Genomic DNA, 19,692 nt, shown 5'->3' with positions numbered 1-19,692 from the left:
GTCGGCTACACTTGAAGCCATTACCTTTTGCATTGGGTAATCAGGACAACGGAGGTACATGCAATAATGTTTAGGGTCAGTTTCGGTTGCCTAATAAGACAAGGAAAGCACGTGAAAGATGCACAGTACGTGAAGAGGTAGTGGTACAAGGAATAGATGCACAAAATGAATAGCTCAGCTCATCATTTGGCACTGTGTTCTTCTTGCATTCTCAAAGATGTATTTACATCGAGAAATGCATGGGAAGGAGACATTGGGTGCCATTTGTTAGGTGAAGATAGAGAGGGATCTGAGAAAAGTGCATGAATCCTTGGGTGAGTAAAAAACTTTTCCCCCCTGTGCTGCTGCCTTCCTGCGGCTACTATGTGCAGAGGGTTCTACCTCCTCTCTTGTTTTGTTTCCTCTGTGAAGTGGAAGGGTTAAAAGGCAGTGAGGCGAAGAGGGAGATGTACTTTTTATGGTGGTAATAATCCAAGTGGTTGCACTGCCCACTTGCAGATGTGCTTGCACAGTTATGGAGCCATGCGAATGAGAACAACTTTGGATGTGTGTGTGTGTGTGTTGTCATACCTCTGTTCTCATGGCTGGAAGATCTCAGACCCATTGCAGAAGAAAGCAACATCAAAAGATTCAAAGATAGAAGAGGAAATTGAAGCATGAAGTTACTTTTTTTTTTTTTTTGGTTTTGTCGTAATCCATACACAATCTTTTTCTTCACAGGTTCGCGCTCGAGTCCTCCAAATGGTGCAGCAGTTTCCCGCAAGAACACTCTTGCAACCCTTGCAAGCTCCCATGGCCACTACTGCTCCCTCCCCCGACACTTGCATTGAATCCAACCAACGTTAGATTCAGCGTTGGCCGTCCGAGATCCTGCAATCCAGAGCCACAAGGGTACTCCATCGTCACGGTCGGGGTGAATGGCGCAATCAGTCCTCTTGCAGTTATCCCGCTCCTGAGCAGCTCCGTTATGGAGTCAGCAACGACGGCAGTGCATGTGTTCCTGCCATCACTGCTGTTGCTGTTTCCGTCTCTGGATCTGCCGCTTTCTGAGCTGCGGAACTTGTGCTGCTCGGGGGTGCTGTGGTGAGGAAACGCCAGGTTGAGGTCATGTCCCTCGTAGAGCTTTGGGGCTCCGGGGGTGGAGGAGAGGGATACAGGAGGAGAGACGAGGCCTGCAGGCGTCAACTTCTTGAAAGTAGAGACGGTCGTTGATGAGGTGGAGGAGGAGGAGAATGGCTTCTTGTTCTTGTTCTTTCTTGAGCCGCCACCGACAGGGACGTTCCTGAGTGATCCACCATGCGTCCAGTACCTCCGGCAATCTCCGCAGAAGTACCTGGGCTGGGTGAGGCTATAGTTGTTGTAGTAGCAGAACTTGGTGTTGGTGGAGTTGCACCTGGGGCAGTCGAGAGCCTTCTTGTGTAGCCTCACCTTCCTCTCCACCGCCTGCTGCGGCCTGGTGGCGGTGCAGATGCTGTTGCCTGCCATGGTACCGATGGTGGCGGTATAAACCAATCCGCCCTCCGCGGCCTTCAGCAGCCCCACGTCGTCCTCAAGACCACCAATAAAGCCACATCCCTACACTTGGAAATAGAAGAGGAATCTTTGAATCTTTGAAGGAACCTTATGCCAAGGAGAGAGAGATCAATGAAAGACAAAGCTCCAGCGCAGCATGAGAGAGAGAGAGAGAGAGAGAGAGAGAGAGAGAGAGAGAGAGAAGAGAAACAAAAGACACACACCATCTTAATGAAACCCACGAAGCAAAAATATGGAGGCAAGACTTATGTTAGCGCTTGGGGTCATTTACCTGAGTCCATTGCACTCTATCCATGCAGCTCGCAGATGTAAAGATGGAGAAGAAGAGGAGGAAGAAGCAGCAGCAGCTATTCTCAGAGACGGGCTGCTAAGGATAATCGTCAAAGATGACAATCTCGTGTTTGATCATTTTTCTGCAATGCACAGATATATATATCATTGCATTACTTGCATTTAAAACCAAAATTTGGGTGAGTATTTGCCCACTTTCTGTACTTATAGCCATCTCTTTGTGCAGATATATATATATATATATATAGAGTGTGAATCAACTAGTTAACTACACTTTCGGTGATGTGTGTAAGATGCAGGTGACAGGTAGCAATCATGGTGTTGGAGATTGCTAGGTCAGAGATATGCATCATCTGCCGGATGCATATACAAGTGTTTTTTTTCCTCCTTTTTAATCCTTTTTTATTTTTATGCATAGACAAGTTGAAGTAGGTGGTTGGTGTCAGTTCTTCTCAAATTTAAGGAGATCCAATGATTGAGGACCCATTGCATAGAGCTTCATAAATGTCAAAGTTCAAGAAAGAGTCCCAAACTGGGGAACTTTGCATGAATGGGATATCTACTTCCCACTGTTTTCCTTTGTTGGATTGGGATTGTTCAAAACTAAGACCTCCATTTGAGATGAGTTTATGGACTCACTGTTAAGATGTGATAGTATAAAGTGATTCTAGTTAATGATAATAATAATAATAAATAATAATTTAAATATTCTTGATTTAACTAAACATATAATTTCTTATATATTTGATCCTAAGTAATTAGATTTTATTATTTTACTATTGTTATCAATAATATATATATATATATATATATATATATATATTCAGTATAAGAAAAATAATTAAAGCCTTATGATTGTATTTTTTTAATATTTGGGGCAGGTATTAATAACTAAAAATATAACAATTATAAAAGACATATAAATCAATAGAAGTATTCTGTTAAAGCACTTACTAAGTTAAATGTTTCTAATTCTCAGAGAAAACAGCAAAAGCTCACAGAGCCTTTATTCTTGCCCAGTCATTTAGACTGATCTCTATATGCTCGAAGCAGAGAAAGAGACACATCGTGTACAAGTTCAGATTTCGAGGTCAATATAGTGTACATGAGACCCAACTGAAGCCTAATATAACAATAGCTCAATTTGGCCCAAAAGCTTCAACAATTAGAGGAAATAAGGTTCGAGACTTTAGCTTAATTATCTGCATTTCTAATCTATTTTAATCTTCATAAGAGATCTCCAGAACAGGTGCAGAAGTCATGCTTCCATTCGATTGCTTAGCTTAAATTTGAATATTTTATAAGTCTTCCATTAACACCGAGATCGAGATTAGATTAGGAGTGTTCAAATCGAGCTCATATTACTTATGAAATTATGATATTGAAATTGATATGAACCAGTTAATGGTCTTAACAATGAACACCATTAAGCTAACATTTTTTAAAATTAAAATCGATTCGATCTAGTTCGATCGAACTAATTAACTAAATCAAAGATGAGTAAAATCATTTATATCATTTAAAATTCTTATGCTGAACTAATCCATAATTTGATTTAGTTTTTGTATTTGATTGGGACACCCCCAACAAAGATAGTTTTTTTTCTAAAACGCTGGAATTAACCGTGGTTATTATTGAATGAGATGATATTAGTTTCAATCACAATTATTGAGAGTCTTAGGGATCCTCTTATCTGAATCCAATAACTATGAATCTTTACATGTTTTCACCATGGAGTGAGAATATTTTGTTAGATTTTTATGATCATTTTATAATTAGATAAGATCTTATCGTAGACCCTCTACTCTCGTTTATAAAAGAACATGACCTCCAGGGATTGAGATAGCGTTGACACGTTAGCACGTATACACGTACAAACATATCTCTCTGTTAAGTTTTTCTCCTCAGCTCTCTCCCCAAAACTCTCTCCCCCAAAATCCATCAATCTTAGTAGGATCAACTCCTTTCATGACATATAGGTTATTTTCATATTTCAGATATAACATAATTACATAATTTTATGCTTACATATTTCTTCAAATAACATGAAAAATAGGATTCTAATTCCTTCCTCATATCTCGACAATCCATTAATAGCACCACTGTTTCTCGTCTTCTAATATTTTTATGAGTCGCCGAGGATACAGTATGTCCAAAGACTTAAGGGGACTGTGCAGTGCAGCGCCAGAGACCTCTGCAAGATAGACTGACTGCCCATTAGGTGGATGGATCATTGCGCATCACCTGCAGCAGTGAGGAAATGATGTTGAGTGTCTTTTGCACTGTGGATGGGTATAAACAATTGCAGATCTACCAGCAGTGTGTTGTGTTATTTACTATGCACTTCCATGCGTTCATGGTTTCTGAGGAAGTCAAATTGATGTGGGAATTTTCATCTGTCTTTATTTCGCAGACTCCATGCATGATAAACATGCTTTTTTGGCTGAGACAAAAAGGACAACATCAGATGACATTCTCTTCTGCAGGATTTAGTTTTCATTGAGTTTTTAGATGAATTCACAGTGGCCAATAATTAATTCACATGTAGCAATGGCTTTCAGAAATATTTTGGATAATTAGCTGCTTGTGTTAACATGTCAAGGTGACTGAGAATGGGGTTGATTGCCATGAGCACAGCTTTTCACAGAGAGAAGTCCTTGTTTTCATGCTTATTTATTTTGAATCACCTGATGCTCTCACTGGGGAGCAACTGCAGTTAAAGAATACTACAAATATAAGTGATACATTAGTGAACCATCAATTTTTCTAAGGAGTAGACACCTCTCTCTTTCACTCTCATGCAGCTGACAGTGCCAGTACTCTCCACATGCTGCAGGACTATGTGTTCATCAAATAGAGATTGATTATAGTACCTTTGAATTGGGATCAAATAGTACCAGGTTTAGGACTCTCCAGAGATTCCCCAAATCTCTTTCATTTTAGTTTCAATGAGAACTATTAAACTACTTTCTTGGAAATGAGAGGAGTAGATCTGTCTGATATCTATATATATTTTTTTGGAACTGTTTATAAGTAAATCCCACTTGAGATATCTTTGTTGTTTTTGTTCATTTAAGTGGGAATGGATCCATAGAGGAGAAGTAACCTTTTCTTTAAGAAGTTTTCCTAGAAAAATTTCTGCTAAACACAAAAACAGAGCTTTTTACTAAAATATTTAGAACAGTTTTCATGAAAAAAAAAAGGAGAGGTTTTCTCTTTAAAAAAGGGAGAAAAAAAAGAAGAGTATTTTCCATGGAAACTGCTTTCCTTGCAGATTCTTCTCCTTGGAATCAAACATACACAAGGGATAAAGAGAGGAATCCAGAGAGACATGAAACATGTAGATCAGAACATGAACCCAGAGATGCTCTCACTTTCAGTGCATCATTCGGTGTCTACTTGAGCAAGAAGACAGACCATGAGAAAGTTCTCCTGCAATCCAAAAGCACTAGAAGAGTCATCAGATACGAAACACGTCAACCAGGAAACCAGCAACTAGCCTAGCTTGGGAAGGGAAGAGAAAGAAGCTGCCTGCGCTGGGAACCCTTCCATGGAATGCATCTTGCCCGAGTGAGCATTTCACCTGCAACCCCACATGCCATCATGGCACACGAGGCTCTGGATGGAATACTCACTTGAGCAAAAGGCCTTCCTATGGGAGGTTTTACTCGGACTTCCTCTACTCCTCCACCTTCTTTCTGCTGATGAAGGATGCTGCTGCCTTTTGCTGTCCTTCTTATAGAGCCTGTGCTTGGGCTTCATCTGCCTCTTCCTGGCCTTCTTTTAGGTGTGCCTTACTTGGATCGAACACTGAGAGATGGCATGCGTGTATTCTTCTACTTTGATGGTTTGTTGGAGCCTCTTATGGCTGTCAGATGGCATGTGACGATGACATTATCCACGATCTTTAGCTTAATATCTCTTAATCTTTCATCACCTTTGTCAGTTTATTTATGTTCTTCTATCCACCCCTCAGCAGAACACGTCAAAGTTGAAAGACAGCACCTGGAGACGTGTTCTTGGAACCTGAACAGAGCCAGCCTCTGAGAGTGCACACCGGAGAAGAGAAACGAAATCATGTGGAGTCACCTACCGGTTCTTCCCACCGGGACATTTCTTCCGGTTCTGCTGTAGCCTCTTGAATAGAACCAAGAAAGTCATGGAGCACCACAGAGACATGCCATTCGTTGAGTGGCATTTCACCTACCCGGACCGACGGATACATACTTTATACTTTATATTATATATATATATATATATATATATATATAATATCTAAATTTATTTACTATAATATCATTGATTTTACTAATAGAAATAAAAAAAATAACAAGTCAATTGGTGATGACGAATGACGATGTCGGAAGTAACGAGCGACTATTATGAATGAGAAGAGTGATAGCAATAAGTGAGAGTCGCTCTACATCAGTTGTCGAATAATTCTTTCATCGTTCTTCGTCGGTGTTGATATTGACTGTTGCTAAGCATTGAAAGGATCGTCAATGTAAATACTATGCGATCCTCATTTTTCGTTGTCATTCTCATTATCTATAACAACCACTTGCGATCCCTAACGATGTCGTCATTTATCATCATCAATTAAAATATTAAAATTATTATTATTTATTTATTTTTATGTTTCTATTGATAAAATCAATAATAAACAAATTTAGATGTTTTATTTTTATAACTATAAGGATGATAATATAATTTTTTTAAATATAAAAACCCTAAAGATAATTAATCCGTACGCACAAAGAAGAAAGGAGAGAGGAATCCGAACAAACGATAAGGCAGCACATAACAACGTCATTGTAGACATGATTTCCCAGAGATATTTCTTGTCCTGTAGACAAGCACGTTGCTCATGTGTTCAATATTAAACGCCCGGTTCCCTTCTCTGTGGCTACAGAACAGCCAAAGAAACATTGATCAGTCAACTAATAAGACATGCGTGTTCCAAATAATATCTATCTCAACCCAACCTCCAAGTAAATAATTGGAATAGTTTATAAGATAAGACCTTGATGGATTTGCTAGCTTAAGCCTAGCTTTTTATATATAAAAAAATAGATTTTAATCGTATTTATTATTATTATTATTATTATTATTATTAATGATGGGTCTCTTTCTTGATCATCAAATTTAGATCGTTCGAAGCTGGTTAGATTCACATTCTTTAGTCCATCAAAAGTGGTAACGGAAGATTGATTTTTGGATATCGAAGAAATTTTAATAAATTTTCTCCGCACTTAAGTGAAAATATTATTGAGGATTGAGAGTTCAATTAGTGGAATTTCAGTCAAAGTAATCAGTAGTAGGAAAGCTTAAGAGAGACATGAATAAGTGTGTCTTGTGTATGATAGATTTTGTAATATGTGAATAGTGGATGTATGTATTTTATAATTTATAAGTAAATACCTCTAATTTTAAAAATATCTAAAATATTATTCAAGAGTTTTTCCATTAATTTTTGTTTATCAATATTCAATCGTTATAGTATTTTCATTTGACTCTTTTACAATATTTTTCAGTAACATTTGTAATATTTTATTGATATTACTAAAAATATCATAAATATTATACTGTTTTTATTATGATGGTTAGAATATTATAATAAAATATTTTTTATTTCTAAACTATTATAAACATCTATTTGAATTATGATATATATAATATTTTTTAATGTATTTTGATTTTATTTGATTCATTTACAGTATTTTATGTAAGATTTATAGTATTTTTATTATGATGACTAAAATATTATAATAAGACAAAAACAACATCTAAACACTATAAGAAAAAAAATTATAGGAAATAGTTTAATTTTTAAATTTAAAATATTATTTAAAAAAATAAAATAAAAAAAAGGGATACTGATTGAACAATATCTAATATATTTATAGTGAATTTATGTTAATTCTTTTGACGCCTAAAGTATATTCTCTCACACGGACTTCCTGGCCTCTTCGATCCCCAAATCCCTAAATTAACATGGATACCATGGTATCATATTTGGTTGCATTGGTGTATTGAATATTGTCGAGAAATCAGCTAATTGATCACGAAAAAGACACAACCCTGTTGTCGTCATCGTCTTCTCCCCATTCGCAAACCCTCGTCCCTTTCTCTTCCCGTTGGCCGTCGCGAGCCCTCGCCTCCGCCTTACGGTTCAGCACGGTCGGAGTAGAGATGACCGCGCCTCCGGAGCAGCGACAGAAGCCGGACCCCCTCGCCGCTACCAAGGGATTCTTCCGCCATCTCGGCCTCTTCGAGATGCTCCCCGAATCCGCCGACAAGAAGGATTTCTTCTCCGACCTCATCCGAAGCATCCTCAAGGTCGACCGCGTCGAGCCCGGCCGCGTCACCTGCACCCTCACCGTCTGCTCTGCCGTCACCGTTGAAACCCGCCCCTTCCCCTCTCGTTTCTCCTCCGTTTCGTTCGTCAGTTGATTATCTTTTCCTTCTTATGTTGCGTGTAGAATCCATACAACACGTTGCATGGAGGTGCGGTGGCGGCCGTGGCAGAGATGGTGTCCCTGGCTTGTGCGAAGACGGCGGCCGGCGACAAGGACTTCTTTCTCGGGGAGTCGAGCACTGCTTACCTCTCCGCTGCAAGGCTAAATGTGAGAAACCAAGCCCATCAAGGGTCTTCTTTGTCAGATTCCGCTTGTTGGTCTTTTGTTCTGATAACCGTCTGCGTTCAAATATTCTACTTGATCGGAAATTAGTGCGTTTGATTTGATGTTTTTGTTTAGTCTCTGTACAAAATTTTCACAGTAGTAGCATTATTCGAGCAATAAGAATAAGTTGAGATTAGAAGAAATCTTTGCCCTAATGGTTCTTATGTTCCTTGTACAAGAATGTTTGATATGAACTATGATTTTATAAGAAAGTCTAGTCTTACAAAAATGAAAAAAAAGGCAATATTGAATTCACAAATCCCTTTGAAATTAGTGGAATTTTTTTGGATTTACCCCTATGAAATATGAAATATTCCTTGTATTCTGATTTCCACATAAGAAGAGAACAAACGTGCTCTAAAGGCAAACTGTAGGACTTCTTTAACAAAACCATTTGATTCTTCTTCTATCCTTAATCAATTTCTAAAACTTCTTGCAAAATGACTTTTCTAAATGGTATTTGTCTTATAGAGTACCTATGTTCTAGCATAGTCAACAAACTTTTACGTTCTTTAGTATTGCAAATAATTGGCTGTTGCACCAGTTGTATCTCTTTAGAGGTGTGATTTTACACAAAGTCTCCTTTTACCTCATAAGGATTATCAAAAAGGCACTCTTTACCCTTTTTCTTGGTTGTGGTGACTGAGCAATAGTAATTAATGCAACCAGAGTTGCCTAGCAGACATTTTTAGATGGGGTTTATGACACTGTTTCATGTTTCTGTCAGGATCATGTCTCCATTTTCTGTCATCTCAAATTCACTGATCCATATATGTTGTGCACTCTTTTTATGTCCTACGTTTTTTCTTTCCATTTACATCATAAGAATTTGACATGAATTCATATTTTAAAAATAAGTCAAAATCATCTGATCCATATAGATTACATTTTGTGTTTCCCTTGCTTATTATGAGCACTCTGTTATTATGATAACTTGCTATTACCTTACACACATCTCAAAGAAATCTGTGATATCTCTTTCGAACTGAGGAGAGGATGTGATATGTTATGTGACACTTCTCTAAGGTACCTAAGAGCTTTATTTGGATTATGATCTCATCGAGACAAATTATTACAATATCCTTTCAAAATTAGTTGGGATATTTTAATCTCATTGGATAAGAAAAGTGTATGATGCTCTCTGAGTTGTGGCTTTCTTTTACTTCCTGTGATTATACTGCTGTCCTATGATCCTTATATGGTGCTTTGTTAGCTTTGTTTGATGGATTTTTTATGATAAATCATCAGTTATATGAATTACTTTATATATGTTTTTCTATTTGTTATTATTTCCTAATTAATTTCTGGTCAACTAAACTTTGTAATTCTTTTTAAATATATTTATACTTGTCGTTGTCTTCTTGAAAGCATATATTCATTGAACATTTGTGACTTGCTGACCACCATGTTGAAAAGGTATACTTGGACACTTTTTTTAGGTGCCACATGAAAAGCATCAGAAGAGTCCCCTGCTTTTTCGTTGACTTGGCAATCTATTCTAAAGTTGTATAAGATTTTGGGTGATGAGGAGTAGTACATAGCTTGCAGACTTGTAATCTGGAGTTAGAATAAAGAAAATTTAGAAGATCTAGGAACTTGATTGGTTTCTTTGCCATACGAGCATGCTTGCAGTCATTACTACTAAAATGGTTAATGTAATTCTTTGTTGCTCAAATGGCATCACTATTAGTAGCTAAATTGGAGGAACCTGATCTTTATATGTATTCATCTCTTCCCCATTAGAAGTCTGGCATGATTTTCTGGTATGTTAATTTATGTCAAAAAGGCTAGCTTACAATAAAGTACCAGTTATGGGCTTCAAATTAGATGGTGATGTACTACCTATTGTCTTCTTTTGTTAGTTGCTGAGGCTAAATTAAATTGTGGTTGCTCCATTCACACTGTAAGGCTTCTTGAGCTTTTAGACACTTCCATTGCATATGATCAATAGCCCACTTGAGTCATTGCAAATGGCATAAAATTACCTTTCCAAGCTCCTAAGCTAACATGCATGGGACAGGAGTTATTTCTTCCATGGATTGCCATACTAGTGGCAGCATGTTGATCTGTAGTCAAACTGGTATGAACGGTATACTGACTGCATCACCTGCATCTGCTGAAAGAAACAGGTGAAAAATTAAAATGAGTTAGGTTTTGGTTTAGGTTTTACCTTCTTCTGCTCTCTTAGGGCCCTTCATCTTCCTCCTCTGGAATCATTTGTTGAAGCAGATCAATGTAGAACCTCCATTTAACAAAATGTTCAAAACCAGCAGGTTGGCTGGTTGAAACATTATGTACTGCATGGTATGTACTGATCACAACAGGTAGCACATGAATGATCTCATATAGACCAAAGATGGGGTATCCTTGAGGTAGGGTCACACCGGAGACAAATGAGAATTTTGGGCCAATTCTAATGAGAGAATCGGACATTAGAGAGGTAGAATGTGACTTGCGATTGGAAGTTTATACAAATTATTATCAGATGCCTACTAATCAGCATCCTGATGGAATATGCAACTGATGGTTTGAATCCAAAGTTTTATTTGCTTTAAAATTCATCTCATCTACTCTTGTCATGGTTGGTTTAATTGACCTGAATCGTATTAAAAAGAAAAAAACCTTGGTTCATCTCTAACTTACGTTATGGATGACTATTCGCAGGAAGATGTGGAAGTCAATGCATCCATATTGAGGCAGGGGAGAAACGTGGTAGTAACATCAGTAGATTTCAGAACAAAGAAAACTGGGAAGCTTTTATTTACATCTCGCTCTACCTTTTACATTATGCCAGTGTCAAGTCTTTAAACTCTATTTTATGAAACTTTATGTATTATAATAAGTTAATATGTGAATAAGGAACAGCAACCAACGAGGTGGTATATTTGCATTGCTCCTCTATTTATGTATCTGGTTGTAGTAAATGGCGATCTTATGTTGATTGTATAATAACAAAAAATTTCTTTTATGTCAATCCTACTCAATGTTGGCTATTCAATTTCTTTGCAATTTATTCCCATCAAATATCTTAATATCTTTGTGTAACAGTCTTTCTTTACATCATGACAGTTAATTATGATGAGACTGCTAGAGGTGCCCCTTGCCAAATTATAAGCACAGGTAAATAAATACTGTTCTTAGGTAGAAACATCAGCTGCAATAGACTACTTTCCTGTTTACTTTATTTCATGATTCCTATCTCCTACCTGTCCTGCTACTACATCTGATGTGAATTGACATAAATAATGTAATTTAGCTTTTCCAATTTGATTCATCCTCTTATTCTTCTTCACACCTGTGACAAATTAATTCTAACTGCATATTTATTTCTCGTTAATTGATTTTTTTTTTATATAATCTTTGCAATTGACTTATCAAGGTCTTCTTTACCATATTTCATTCATCTGTTCTTCATGTTTCCTACCAAGAAAGTGGTTCTTGTAGGAATAGTCTGGTTTTTATTCCTAGTTAAGCACTGATACTACTCCCGAACATTTTATCTTTCATCTCATTCGTGAACCTTTGTCATCTTACTTAGTTCAAACAGAGTGATAGAATTAGCATAGTGGTATTAAATCTCAAAGATCTATATTCTTGATAGTATCAGCATTTGGTGATGGTTAGTCGCAGTGACAAAAAAGTAATTGGACTGAACCATGATACTGCAGCACTTGTGTAAGAACTACGAAGTGCCAACTGATCTCTGTTAACACATCCGGGTTGGTTAATGCATGTTTACTTCACAAAAAAAAAACAAATCGTTCTCAAGAAGCCAATCGAGAGTGCCTAACATCAATAAAATTGTTGCACTATAACGCCTGATGGGCCTCGTATGGATGATTTCATTTTACCATCTCAGTGAGCTAACTTTTACTCGACGATTATCCTAGTTCATCCAGGTGTATGTTTGAATCTATCTGAAAGTTATATCATTTTCGTTCTCGAATCATTTGAATTTTCACTAATTTAAGCATCAAGGTCTCTTTGTCGATTACCTCTCTAACATTTTTTGTATGACTTCTTGCTGAATTTCTCATCTCCTCGACCTCAATGGATCTGAGCCATTGATTTGTTGGACAATCAAAATACGAGTTAATATTTTTTATTATTTTAAAATTATTACAAGTGTTACATATATCAAAAATAGAATTGGAAAAGAATAATCTACTTAATCAATTTATAAAAAAGAAAATACCGATGTAGCTAAATGAGATCAAACTCCCGTTCAAGCAATATTAGTTTTGTATTAGTTGAAAAGCTTGCTGTCTTTAATATACCTTTTTAGGTGATATGATCTTTCACAAATCTAATCCAAAACTTGCTGTCTTTCTTCTTTGATTAACATAGTTTTAGTTAATGGATTGTTTATTTCGTGTGTTCTGTGAAGCCTCAATAACATTTTTTTTTATAAATTAAATTTTTTTTTTATGTAGAGAAAATGTTATTGACGTCTTAGTCGATCTAACGTAATCCAAACTTGTGGGCACATGATTATTCAAAGTATCTTCGAAGTTGAAATAGTATGTTTTCAAGGTATCATCTATATGAAGATCGAAGTTAAGAAAGATTTTCTAACACAATCCCTCAGTTAGTAGTATCCCCAAATATAAGTTTAAATAGTTTGAAAAAAAAAATTTCTCTTACTCAAAATATATTTTTATACATTAAAGAATGATAAGAAAGTTTGAAATAATTTTTCTTGTCATAAATTTTATGAATGAGAAAGAAATTTATATTTTCTACTTTAAATCTCACGTCGTGGCAATAAGAAAGATTATATGAATATATACTCTAAGAGGCCAAGTAGAAATAGCCATCTTTTAAGAGGAGAAGAAATAAATAAACATTGACCTGTTGATTTTGGAACAAGCACTTCAAATCCAACTTGTCCACACCAATCACACACGCAAGTGAATATGATCCATCGAAAGATCTTCGACTCTTCGAGATACAAAGTTTAGCCGTTGGATATAGCACGAAAAGTGGAGATTTTGGGATGTTGCGGTGATCGTCAAAGTACTTTTTGACTACGACAGTTAATTTGTTCTACACGAAATTGAAATAACTTACGGACAGCTTCGTCTTCTAATCTTTACTTATATTAACAATAAAATGGATTTAGTCGACATGGTTTCTTCGGTTTCCAAACTTGCTTACAAATGGCCACGGGTGTATCGATCAACTGTCTTTTATTTAAAGTTTCATGATGCTATAATGCTCTTGCTGGATTTGCCACATTCTTCGGACAAATAGATTTGAGAGCCTAATCATAAAAGGGAACCAATCACCCGAACATTGTTACATTGTTATTTTTCCTATCTCGGATACCGTGTGGTCTGTTCCATCAAATTCTCTCGTGATTTCCCATGTTTTCTGTTTCAGTTGTAAGCTGTTGTATTATCGATTAAAATATATAAAATTATGATCAAGATTATGACATTGTTGTGGGTTATAATAATCTTTTATCTTTGAAAAAAAATAATTATTTTTTGTAAATATTTCTGCTCTTAAATTGGGTCAACAAAGTTGGTTCGCGTCTCATCATCCACCATTCATGGATTTCTCCAAGTGGCCCAAATGTCAAAGGGCCGAGTCACTTCAAAGCTATGCATCAATTCCATGTGGATGCTACTGCACGAGAACACTTTAGTACAATTCCTGGCTTTAGACGACGTGGAATGATGACGTGACAGCTTCCACGGAGTCTCCAAGTCGGGCGCCGTTCAACTTTTGAGATTTCTGGCCACCGTTCTTGGAAGATATTTCGGAGGCGTGCACGTGAACGGCACCGCGCGCCGCCGCAGTAGGAGGAGGAATGGAGGGCACAGGTTAGCCGTATCCGGATCTGTTGAGATAGGAGTAAAAGCTTCTGCAGCAGCGGTTGAGGCTTATGATCGCCATCCTCCTCCATCATCAATTTGACCGCTGCCATTAATGCAATAGGATGAATCCTCCACTGTCGTACCCGTCTCCGATGTACATTTCGCACAAGGCGGATGGATAAGCTTTCTCATATCAAGACGAGGCTGAGAGTCCCACCTCCGGGTCGCGCACGTGGAGATTCGTGCCGTGGAATTTGATGGAATTCTAAGTCGCTCTTGCGGTTGGATTTGCACCTTCCCGGGATGTAGCGTATCTCGTTCCCATTAGGCGCCCGACGCGTGTCGATTCGTACTATAGGTACATCTTCCCGGAACCTTCTGGAAAATAACGTAGCCTCTCGACCCGATCGTTTCCCACCGCCATCCGCTTTACCTTACCTCCGCCGTGTTCCATCTGCCCTACTAAAACCTTTGGCTGGCGAGCTATCCTTGCCCTCGCATGGGTCCACGGACACGAGCACCGCGGGCGCCTGGTGAGGAGGCGGCCGAGGTGGCGCCGGACCCGCAGCGGACGGTGCCGACGCCGTTCCTGGCAAAGACGTACCAGCTGGTCGACGATCCCTCCATCGACGACGTCATCTCATGGAACGAGGACGGCTCCGCCTTCGTGGTGTGGCGCCCCGCCGAGTTCTCCCTCGACGTCCTCCCCAACTACTTCAAGCACAACAACTTCTCCAGCTTCGTCCGCCAGCTCAACACCTACGTGCGCTCGCCGTGCTCTTTGATTCGATTCGATTGACTTCTCCTTTTCTTCGGTGTCAAAAAACGGGTTTTTTCGGTTTGGAATTGGTAGGGGTTTCGGAAGACCGTGCCGGATCGATGGGAGTTCGCCAACGAGTGCTTCCGCCGAGGCGAGAAGCGGCTCCTCTGCGAAATCCAGCGCCGGAAGTTGTTGCCCACGCCCGGCCTCGCGGAGGTTCCCGCGGCTGCTCCTACTAATCGTATCGGATCGCCATCGAGTTCCGGAGGCGACCAGGTCCTGTTCACGAACCCTTCCTCTGGCCGCGTGCGACTGCCAGCGGCGGCCGAGGGGGGCAGTGGCGGAGCCTCGGAGATCGCGGAGGAGAACGAGCGGCTGCGGCGGGAGAACGAGCAGCTCTCCCGGGAGCTCGACCAGACGAAGGGCCTCTGCAACGACATCCTCCAGCTCATGTCCGTGTACGCGCCACGCCGGGGAAACGGCGAGGCAGCCGACGAAGGAGGAGCGTCGACATCTCATCCCCCAGAAACGGGAAGGTCGTCGAATGGGGACGAGGAGGAAGAGGGGGAGTACGAGGTCGCGGCGAAGGAGGCGGAGGCGGAGGGGAGTTCCGGCCGGGGCGAGGGCCCAAGGCTCTTCGGCGTGTCGATCGGGTTCAAGCGGAACCGCGGAAAAGAAGAGAGCGCCTCGGACGCTGTCGCCGAACAGTGACGAGAGACAGCGGACCACAACGGTTGATGCTTCGGACCGTACCGCGCCCGTGCTTGCGACGGGGTCGACGGCGCTCGGGCGAGGAGGCCAGTGCTGGCGGAAGATCCGAAGCACTCGTTAGGATCCGAAGCTTAGGGTGTTTGTTGGTTAGCTTTCTTTTTCTTTTTTCATTATTTTTTCTGTTTACTTTGAATATTTTCCTTTTTCTGATCTAAATCTCGGCAGTGATTAATCTCAATACACTTCCGCAGGGATAATTTACCGGTAAGAATTATTATTTGTTCTGTAGAACACCTCTATTTTCACTATTTATTGCAGAGTATTTTTCTGATGTTCCAATATTGTCTTATTTTTATTTTTTTTTCTCTATTTAATCGATCCAATTTTTTTCTCTTAATTCAAATCAACAAACAATAAAATAAGATCGGTCAATTTTTAGGGAAACTTTAGAGAAAAAAAAGGACAAGAAAACCTAAACAGTAAAACACTTGTGTAGGATAAAGGAAATATATGATAGCATATTAGGATTACTTTCTAGTAGAAGAAAAGCCTAAATCGGTTAGATCAATCAATTATTGGAACCTAAACGATGAAATATATATGTAATACAAGTCATATAGTTATTTCGATTGTTCAAACCATACCATATTCGAGTCACCTCAATCAGGAATTACAAATTCATGTTTCAATTTGGCTCATACTTTCCTTTTTTGGAATGAGCCAAATCTAGTCAAACACAGTGTCCAAGTATTACTTCTCGGAAGTAAGCCAATTGTTTTGGTATCCTCAATAATGATCGTATTAAAATTTTCATGGTGCATGAAATAAGCTATTACAGACGTGAGACTCCATTAATTTCACTAGTCGTTGATGATTGCTAAGGGATAATTATAGTGACAGCCAAAATGGCATCTAACTATAGTTTTGTAGTGAGAAAACTTGTTTGTTGATTATGTATAATCTGAGATTTTAAATACTGATCAAATTAGTAAATTAGATGTAATATCGATATAAAAAGATATTGCTACTAGTACATACTAATATAATATATTTAATGATATAGGTGGATGTGACAGTACTGTAGCTTATATTTTAATACTATATTATCAAAATCAATATTAAAACAATCAATTAAAATATAGATATCATAGTACTGTAGCTCATCCATCATATCCTATGATCTCGATTTGTCGAGGTGCCCACAAAAGAGTTTTTTCTATTTGTTCATTATGATGCCTAAGTTGGTAGAACTTTAATATTCAGTCTAGAGAATATATATATACTTTCTAATAAAAAATATTAATAAATTTTATCGTGTTCTTGTCACATTAGTCTGCATGTATCAAGTTTTAAAAAGGATGAATGTAGCGCTAACCTTCCCATATTCAATTATTTGTGCCAAATCATTCAATTTACCAAGTTATGTTTGTAGCACTCACCATGTGTTTCATTGTGGTGTCAAGTCTTGAGATTGATGTGAAAAGGCAGTAATCATAAATTATTTAGCTTGAGAAGAGCTCACAACACTCCAAGTGATGGGATGTTTGTCACTTGGCCATCTTGCTAGCAGTTCAACTTTGCTTATGATGTACGGCATTGACATTTTCATTTGAGCTGAAGTCTTCTTACATGGCCTGATCAGCGAAGATGAATTAAATAAGTTGACAATAAGCAGCAAATGTCAATGATCTCAGTGTTTCTTCTGAGATCTCATTATATGCAAAAATAACTTAGCTGAATGATTTCCAATGAGTGATTGGAACCAATGCAATCCAACACACAAATAGCTACCTTTGGCTTGTCCCATCAAAGCTGACTGCCATAATGGTGAAGCTCCCGGAAGAGTTGAAGATGATAACATAAATAATGACAACTTGTGGGGATTAGCTTTTGACTGCAAACCTTTGTGGTCAGCAGGGAAGAATCCTCATCTTGCTAAAGTCCAGTTGTAGAAATCAGCCCTAAGACTGCATAAAGATATCAAATGACATTTAGCATGAGTAGGCCATTTCTCCGATTTGGAATTATGGTAGAATTATACATTGATCTAATCCAGATTCAGCATAATTAACCTCACAACAACGTCTGGAAAATCTTGTTTTGCCTCTTCAATGTAGCAAATCTCTTCAACCACATGCACTATGACTTGCACCAATGGCAAATGTCTAGAATGCTTTTCTGATTTAGACGTATTAAAATGTATGCCAAGAACTTGCAATTTTTTGTGTGAATAATGTGCTCCTTTAAGAGAAGCTCATGGAGTTGTGACTGCCAAATTGAACTTCTGAAGATTGAGAAGCATATTGGACATGAATATGGCTTATTTATTTAAAATTCTTTTAGGACTAAAAATATTGAAAGACCAATTAACAACAATATGCAACTCAATGGCCTAATTAATTAATATTCAAAATTTCAAGATTAGTAGTAACTTAGTTTTTTTCACACCTTTTACCAACAGAGATTACCCCTAACCAATATTTTAAAATAAATAGCATACTATTGTTCAAGATATATATGAGAATTGTTAATTTACTTTCATTACATGGTTAGACATTCCTTTATTTGTAAATGTACATTGTAACTAATTTATAGAAATATTTAAATAGGCTACACAATGTGTGTGTGTATATATGTATATATATATGTGTGTATATATATGTATATATATATATATATATATATATATATATATATATATATATATATATATATATATATATATATATATATATATATATATATATATATATACACACACACATATGGTCATCTTTTAATTGTCAGCATTCTTATCTTGGAGTCATTTTTTAATTATTGGAGTGTTGATACAATGATCAACTTATGGAGCTATAAACTGGAGTTGTTATTGGATTTCTTTTAATTATTAGGTCAAAAAAATCTGAATAATTTAAGTTAAATTTGTGGACTAATAAACCCAAACTATATATACTTCATTAAATCTCAATCTCTCATGTAATTCTCAACATTAAAGACCCTCACAACAATTTGTTCTCAAACTTCTTCATAGCTTCATTTGTAGAAAGATATACCTATATGGAGATTAATATAATCACAACCGTAAAGCTCGATGCTTCCATAAGAGTCTACCTTCTTTAACCTAACTTTACTTTGCCTCATTATGGAGAGATTTGTGCTTGATGCAGCTATCCTCTAAAGAGGAAGACATCTTGGTCGTCTTTGATCAGACTACATGAAGACTTCTCACTCTTTTGACACATTTGTGAGGTTGCCAAAGGAGTTCTTTTGTGCCTTCAAATTATGAAGACCTCTTACTCTCAAGAAAGAGAGGTTAGCTTGGAAGAGGTTGAGTTATAAGTGCAATGACTTGGTAGGTGAATGAGATAAATTAGTTGGCTTCTCTTGTATTAGGTATGAGGGGATGAACGCATCAAATGATGTATAAACCTCCTGTAATATTATTATATATTTGAAATAATGGAATAATGCATTCCAATCATGTGACATGATCTCAGAGCCATCAGAGAGAAAAATACAACGAGTCTTAGTATCATTCCAAGCCCTTTGTTGTCTTGGGATCCAATCAATGGCTTAATTCCTTCTTGTCTTGGGGTCCATTTTGTTCTGTTCCAATGACAATATTCCTACACTTCAAATGCCTAAATGAGTTGCTTAGCTAAGATCTAATGATGCAATTTGCTGAAGGAGTGCATTATTTTCCTTGTCTACTAATTTTTTTTCTAGGAATTCTTCTTGTTTATTATTCTTAGTATCAGAATTGGTTGTAGATCGAATTCGAGAACTAGATCTTTGAGGAGGACAAATGATTTTTTGGGATGATCCTAAAGGGTCTCTTGCATTACGAGTGGCGTCTATATGACTAGCATTGAAATATAATTGATAAGACTAG

General features: G+C 37.7%; 3 protein-coding genes across 3 annotated transcripts; 2 read left to right on the top strand and 1 right to left on the bottom strand.

Moving 5' to 3' along the window:
• Positions 1 to 649: 649 nt before the first annotated feature.
• Positions 650 to 1,980, bottom strand: LOC135581711 (dof zinc finger protein 1-like). The gene is made up of 2 exons (XM_065145278.1): positions 1,805 to 1,980; positions 650 to 1,575 (listed from the first exon to the last, which is right to left on the bottom strand). The coding sequence occupies exons 1-2, from the start codon at positions 1,826 to 1,828 to the stop codon at positions 715 to 717; spliced, it is 885 nt and encodes a 294-aa protein (XP_065001350.1). The 5' UTR covers positions 1,829 to 1,980; the 3' UTR covers positions 650 to 714.
• A 5,887-nt stretch (positions 1,981 to 7,867) lies between these two features.
• Positions 7,868 to 11,505, top strand: LOC103976022 (uncharacterized). The gene is made up of 3 exons (XM_009391197.3): positions 7,868 to 8,223; positions 8,307 to 8,450; positions 11,172 to 11,505. Exons 1-3 carry the CDS (start codon positions 8,017 to 8,019, stop codon positions 11,313 to 11,315), a joined length of 495 nt encoding a protein of 164 aa, XP_009389472.2. The 5' UTR covers positions 7,868 to 8,016; the 3' UTR covers positions 11,316 to 11,505.
• A 3,222-nt stretch (positions 11,506 to 14,727) lies between these two features.
• LOC135636137 (heat stress transcription factor B-2b-like) lies at positions 14,728 to 16,016 on the top strand. The gene is made up of 2 exons (XM_065147727.1): positions 14,728 to 15,092; positions 15,183 to 16,016. Exons 1-2 carry the CDS (start codon positions 14,829 to 14,831, stop codon positions 15,798 to 15,800), a joined length of 882 nt encoding a protein of 293 aa, XP_065003799.1. The 5' UTR covers positions 14,728 to 14,828; the 3' UTR covers positions 15,801 to 16,016.
• Positions 16,017 to 19,692: the final 3,676 nt, after the last annotated feature.

This window comes from Musa acuminata, chromosome BXJ3-4, assembly GCF_036884655.1.
Source record: "Musa acuminata AAA Group cultivar baxijiao chromosome BXJ3-4, Cavendish_Baxijiao_AAA, whole genome shotgun sequence".
Classification (NCBI taxonomy): Eukaryota; Viridiplantae; Streptophyta; class Magnoliopsida; order Zingiberales; family Musaceae; genus Musa; species Musa acuminata.
This window is presented reverse-complemented; position numbering and strand designations above follow the sequence as displayed.

What these genes read in the sequence shown, in the direction of transcription:
- LOC135581711 (XM_065145278.1), bottom strand. Translation starts at nt 1,828, where the DNA reads ATGGATAGAGTGCAATGGACTCAG. An exon ending in ATAGAGTGCAATGGACTCAG is followed by an intron (nt 1,576 to 1,804) that starts GTAAATGACCCC and finishes TTCCAAGTGTAG; the next exon opens with GGATGTGGCTTTATTGGTGG.
- LOC103976022 (XM_009391197.3), top strand. Translation starts at nt 8,017, where the DNA reads ATGACCGCGCCTCCGGAGCAGCGACAGAAGCCGGACCCCCTCGCCGCT. An exon ending in CCGTCTGCTCTGCCGTCACC is followed by an intron (nt 8,224 to 8,306) that starts GTTGAAACCCGC and finishes TGTTGCGTGTAG; the next exon opens with AATCCATACAACACGTTGCA. An exon ending in TCTCCGCTGCAAGGCTAAAT is followed by an intron (nt 8,451 to 11,171) that starts GTGAGAAACCAA and finishes GACTATTCGCAG; the next exon opens with GAAGATGTGGAAGTCAATGC.
- LOC135636137 (XM_065147727.1), top strand. Translation starts at nt 14,829, where the DNA reads ATGGGTCCACGGACACGAGCACCGCGGGCGCCTGGTGAGGAGGCGGCC. An exon ending in TCCGCCAGCTCAACACCTAC is followed by an intron (nt 15,093 to 15,182) that starts GTGCGCTCGCCG and finishes TGGAATTGGTAG; the next exon opens with GGGTTTCGGAAGACCGTGCC.